The sequence below is a fragment of the Benincasa hispida genome, chromosome 11, assembly GCF_009727055.1.
Source record: "Benincasa hispida cultivar B227 chromosome 11, ASM972705v1, whole genome shotgun sequence".
Classification (NCBI taxonomy): domain Eukaryota; kingdom Viridiplantae; phylum Streptophyta; class Magnoliopsida; order Cucurbitales; family Cucurbitaceae; genus Benincasa; species Benincasa hispida.
In genome coordinates this window covers 36,352,259-36,358,636 of record NC_052359.1, presented here as the reverse complement: position 1 = coordinate 36,358,636, position 6,378 = coordinate 36,352,259, and the positions used below count along the sequence as shown (strand labels likewise).

The window sequence follows — 6,378 nt, the reverse complement described above, 5'->3', positions numbered from 1 at the left end:
CCTCTTTTTAGCATTTAATATACTAATAAATATTTTCTTTTATTACAAATATGTGAAAATATAAGGTACTAGCACGGGAAAAGAAATGGTTAAACATTTAGCAACTGTTTTAGAAGATGCAGACAATTCTGATGAAGATGGCGTGGTGACTAATGTATGCTCAAGGATTAACATTTTTTTCTTATGACACTTTTTATTTTATGTGATCTTTTTTTTTTTTTTTACATTATTTGTTAATTACATTTTAAATGTAGGAATAAATAATACTCACAACTAAGGATGGGATGATGGCAAGAAATGAGAAAGATTTGAATGTGAAGTCATCGGTGAAGAGAGAAAGACGAACAATTTATATATTTTAAATGTATAAGACATATGTCTTTAATTGACTTCCTTATTCAAACTTTATTTAATTTTAAGCTGTAAACTTATTTAATGGATTTGTGAGTTTTTAAATTGTGTTTATTTCCTAGATTAGTCATTATATTTTGTTTATTTTTTGTAGACTAGTCAAATTTTAAATAAAATCACTTGAATTTAAAAAATGAGGAATCCGATAAATTTATTTAATAGATTTGTGAGCTTCTAAATTGTGTTTATTTCATATATTAGTTATTAATTTTTTTTTTTTTTTTTTGTGGACTAATCAAATTTTAAATAAAATCACTTGAATTAAAAAAAATGGGGAATCCCCCCACCCCGTCCCGGCCCTGTTACCAACCCTAGTTGAGATATAGTATCTTGAGTTCATATGTCTGTGTTTGGGTGCAGAATTGAGTTCATATGTACGGATATCTAGTGAAGTTTTTTGAACTCTAAATAATCTACTTTTATGATGACTTTTTTTGTTTTAAAAAATTTTTATCCAGTAATTCTACCCATTTTTCTATGGATTGCAATTTTTGTTCTTTTAATTTTTAAGTTCTTTCTTTCTTTTGTTCTATCTTTGTTTGTTTGTTTTTTTCTTTCTTTTGGGTAATGAACAACAATTAACCAAAGAGAAATCAAAACTTTTTATTCCTAATTTTTCTCCATGAATTTTATCATCATCTTCTTCTTTTTCCTCTTCTTCCTATTGTTGCTTTGTATTTTTCCTTTGTCATGAATTTTTTTAATTGAACTTCCCTCACCATCTTAGCATCAATAGAATACCACCACATTTATTCAACAATTTCACTTTCAAATTCCTCCAAATATGGAGGATCATCATAAAACAAATCTTCATTTTTTACTAATTCTTGTCAGAAAATATTACATGAAAAAAAATCTCCATTTGATGGTTTTTTTGTTATGTGTGATATATTATTCAACTACATGTATATTTTTCCAAATATTATTAACATTCATTTGATATGTAAATTTAGTTAATTAAAAATATATTTTACAAATATTACACTTAATGTAAACAAAATAATATTATTTATATAATCAACAACCCTACAACATATTTTAACAATAATCGGTCTTATAATAGTTGAAAGTGGTTGTCGAAGTTGATTATCAAAGATGATTTTCGTTGGAGTTTGTAGTTGGAGCTGGTGGTCGCATGAAGGTGGTATTGGAGTTAATAGCTGAAGTTTGTTGGAGATAGTTTTCAAAGCTCAAAGTTGGTCGTCGGAGTTGGTCACACAAAGATGGTCGTCGAAGTTGATTATCGAAAATGATTTTTATTGAATTTGTAGTTAGAAGTAGTTATCAGAGCTCGAAGTTAGTCACATGAAAGTGGTATTGGAATTAGTTGTCGGAGTTTTGTTCTCGGAGTTGGTTGTTGAAGCCCAGAGTTGTTTGTTGGAGTTGCTTGCTCGAAGGTGGTTATCGAAGATGATTTTCGTCATAATTTGTAGTTGGATGTGATTGTTGAAGTGTACGAAGATGGATATCGGAGTTGGTCATCCAAGTTTATTGTTGAAAGTGGTTGTCGGAGTCCAAAATTGGTCGTCGAAGTTTGTTGCAAAGGTGATCGTCGAAGTCGGGTCATCAAAGCTATCATCGAAGACAGTTGCCAGAGTCCGAAATTGGTCATCGGAGGTTGTCGCTGGAGTTATCATCAAAAGTGATTTTTAGAGTCTGGAGTTGGTTCCCGGAGTGTCACAGTGATAGTTGCCGATAGTGACTAAAGGATGGAGTCATTGAAAACATTGGAAGAAGGGAGAGTTGTGGTGAGTTGATAAAATATACCAACTCAACTTCACCAACATTTAAAGTTGGTGGGCTAAACATTTAGCAACTCAACTAAACTCATGTTGGTGAGTCAAATACCCCCGTAATGTTAACTTTTATCCAATGAATATTGATTTTCACTTGTTGAGTAGGTTAAAAATTTCGAAAGCCCACAAATGATTTTTGAGTTTTTTTTCTTGACAATATATAGGGTGAGGAAATCAAACCTCTAATATCAAATTCGATAGTATAAACTCTATGTCAATTAAACTATACCTAATTTTAAGATGATTGGTGGTTAAAAAACAAAGAAAAATAGAGTAATGACAATTAAGTAGGCAAAGTCATTTTGCAGCCATAGATGTCTGTCCATCAAAGTTCCAAAAAAGAAACTAATTGAGTGGATATCATTTATACATACACCCAAATGGGACAAGTATACAACATTTACAAACTCTTTGCATTCAACATGACATAGACTTATCAAATGTAACTAAATGTTAACTTTAAACCCGAACTAGTAAAGGCGTGCACCAAATAACTTTTCATGTATATAAAGGAGATTTAGATACATAACCAACAACGTGGATGAACATCAAAAAGTTGCTATGCTGAATAATGAATCATACCTTGTTCAAAATTAAAAAGAAATTAACATCTTTAACAAAATGCAAAATTAAAGAGAGAAAAACTTCCTAAATGCATGCATATTATTTATCGAATATATTCTTGACAAAGAAATTAACATCAATAACATGATATTCAAAAGGTCAACGATTAGCAAGAAGAATACAAAAAACACTACAACGTAATCAATTACCTAATCAATTTCAATTGAACCAATCAATCTCAATCAAAATCAGACTAGTTGATTCATCTTCAATTTTATAATTTTTATTAAATCAAATAATCAAACATATTATCGACAAAACTCAATTAATAAAGTATAATATTTAATTTTAATTTTGCTCGTATATTATATTATATATGGTATGTGAAACATTAATATGAATTGATGATGTAATTAAGAGGGCAATCCATGGATGGCACGTGTCATGTCCATTCCTATTAAAGTCGGACAGCGACTTTTGCGATAAAATAGGTTGGAAAATTGCTTCTACCATTTAATAACCCCTCTTATCCTCACACTATACCTAACTCTATAATCTAACTTATTTTTCCCATCTAATATTCATCTATTTTATATTTGTTATATATTATATAATACTATTAACACCCGTATAACTTAGTATTATTAGTGACAAAGACATCTGTGATACAAATCTTCCTATTCCTACATCTTCTCAAAATTTAAAAGTAATGTTAATCACAATTGTATTTGATTTAATCACTAAGAAACCTTCTAGCCCAACCCTAAACACTCTAAGATTCTTTTTCAAACCTCTTGGTCCTTGCAGAAGAAAGAAAAAAGAATTTCACATTCTTCCTTTCACTTTCGGGAAGGGAGGATTAAGAAAATCTTATTGATTGCAGCTTTCTCTAGACCTTTGGGAAAAGCAGGAAGAAAAAGAGGGACACTTATGTAATCTCAACATTTTAGTATGTTTATGTTGATTTTAGACTTTTTAAAAAATGAAGAGTTTTCCTAAAGTGTACATACTCATCTTAAGCTCTACACTATACACAAAATCACTTTTATCTTTTTAAAATCACTCGAATACAAACTTTTAATCATTTAAAATTAATTTAATTTTATATTTTATATTTTTAAATACAACTTTCATATCATCAGAATTAGTTTTAAATAATTAAAAATATGTTTCACGATAATTTTAAAAATAATAAAAATGATTTTAGCTATTTTTAAAATCACTCCTAAACATAGTTGAATAAAAAAATAATTTCTCGACGTCCTAGTTTTGTGTAGGTAAAAGGGCACCTAGCCTAACCAAATGGCATGCGTTCTTAGTCAGACGTTTTCTAACTGTTTTTTTCTTTTTCTCTTTTGGCATTTATTATTGAGTTTTGCCCTATATTATTATTATTATTATTATTATTATTTTGACAATAGAGATTTGCCCTATATTCTTGAAGTATGGGATCTTCTAGTCAAATGAGCATACTTATATGTAGTACTTCATTCTTCCGTATATTAAATTTCTATTCACATATCGACGTTCAATTAGCATCCTATTATAATATCTTTTATTAATTAATTTGTTCATAATTTTTTAAAAATATTTATCAACATTGACATTTTTTCAATATGTCAATCAGTGTTTTCATAAAATTGATACTTCAATAGTTTCGTCTAACTTGATATTCTAGATCACTTATGTCTAGATTTAAGAAAGTTCAAAGTTTGATTCTTTTGAATTTTTCTTTTCTGAGTGTATGGTTAGTTAAATTGTATGTCATTTAACTGATACCTTTTTTAAACAATATTAGTTTTTATTGAGGGTTATCCAAGGTAAGCTTGGCCCAAAGCCTAGAGGCGAGTCCAAGCCTACAAGGTATAAGAGGAGGCATAGAGAAACATGCATCCCAAAAGGAAAATGTTGAAGCCTCGAAGTTTGGGCTGACCCGCCAAACCAATGAATATGCACCAATTAGAAATAACCAAGTCAAATCTGGATTGACACCCTACAATCTCAAGTGCCAGAAACGTTTCTAACATCATTGTTGTCACACGAAAATCATCGACTCGTGTCATATAACAAACTTATAAATAGCCCCACTCAACCACCCCAAGAAGAAAAGGTGAGTAATTCCTAACTGTAATACTCGATCTTACTTCTTTTGTGCTTCGTTGAATTAGTCACTCCATGCACTAACTTAGACATTAGAGTGCAGTAGGCTTGACATTATACCAGAGCCAAAATCGCTTACACAAGTCAGCTCGAAGAATATTGAAACCAAACTAAGGAGAAAACAGGTTGGAGATTAAGGCCACTGAAGGCCTGCAATAAAGCCCAACACAGATGAGATCCAAGTTCGAAGTGGATTAAAATTCAACACTTCCTTAAATTCAAAGTACACCCAAAAAAAAATAAATGTCTAATTTAAAATTGTTTACAAAATTATCTTAATTCAGCAACCTATGTTAAAAGATTCTCAAGTCATAATTGATTTTTTTAGTTAAAAAAAAAATAATGAAATTTGATGCTTACACTATTCATTTTAAATAATAAAATAAAATACAAATTTTATATTTTATATTATAACGCAACATTACACCATATATATTCAATATCTTTCTAAACCTGACTCACTGGTTCATCTTCCCCAAATTCACAATTCTGGAGAGAGAAAAAAATGGATGAAGATAGAGTTTCAGAGAAATGGTACCAAGGACTAAGAGGCTACTGGAAAAGAAAAAACTACGAGAAGCTCAACGGGTCGTCGCGACGGCGGCGGAGGCTGGCCCAGGTGGAGCTGGGGTCGACCCGGAACAACCGGAGGCGCTTCTGGCGGATCAAGATCTCACCCAAGCTCCGATTCTTACGAAAACTTCCGTCGCCGAAGAAACTCCTCCTCCGCCTCCGTGATGCCTACGTCAATATGATGCTCGGATTCGCTAATTCCCGAGTTTTCACCACCAGCTACGGCGGAAGCGCCGCCGTGTGCGACGGCATTCCGGGTTTCGGACAGCGGCCGGCGAAGGAATACGACGAGAAGATGATCCTCGACATCTATAAATCTATGGTGGCGGCGCAGCGGCAGATGGTCCACCACCCCGCCGCTGCCGGATCGGAGCCGGAAACCGCTCAGTCCAAGTGAAAAAGATATGTTTTAATCCGGAAGGTTTTTGGGTAGCTTTTCCATTTTAGTGTTTGTTATTTAATATATATATTAATTTTCAATTATATTATTTACCAAAGTTGAAATTTGTTGAATTGGAGATGAACTTAGAAATTAAATTAGATTGTTAATAAAGGAAAGTCGGAATTTCGTCTCATCGAGTGTCCAAGCTGCTCATCAATTAATTGTAAAATGATATAGTTGAAATGCAACCAAATTCAAGCTTTTAAAAAAAATTTGGTTAAATTGAAAAAGGTTTAAGTATATATTTTATTGATATGAATGAATACATCAAATGAGAGAAGGTAATTTATTTCATACAACATGTGGAGCGGAGAATGTGAATTTATTAACTTGTATTAGTCAAATAGTATACCTTACCGCTTGAGCTTTAACATCGACATTGTATTATTTATTTATTTATTATAATTATTTTATTTAAATTGGTTGTTGTAA

At 31.4% G+C, this 6,378-nt stretch overlaps 1 protein-coding gene across 1 annotated transcript; it reads left to right on the top strand.

The window, feature by feature from the left end:
* The first annotated feature begins 5,371 nt into the window (after positions 1-5,371).
* LOC120091357 lies at positions 5,372-6,158 on the top strand. Its single transcript, XM_039049355.1, has one exon. It carries the CDS (start codon positions 5,437-5,439, stop codon positions 5,899-5,901), a length of 465 nt encoding a protein of 154 aa, XP_038905283.1. The 5' UTR covers positions 5,372-5,436; the 3' UTR covers positions 5,902-6,158.
* Positions 6,159-6,378: the final 220 nt, after the last annotated feature.

Bases quoted from the DNA above. Each gene is read 5' to 3' on its own strand.
- LOC120091357 (XM_039049355.1), top strand. From the start codon at position 5,437: ATGGATGAAGATAGAGTTTCAGAGAAATGGTACCAAGGACTAAGAGGC.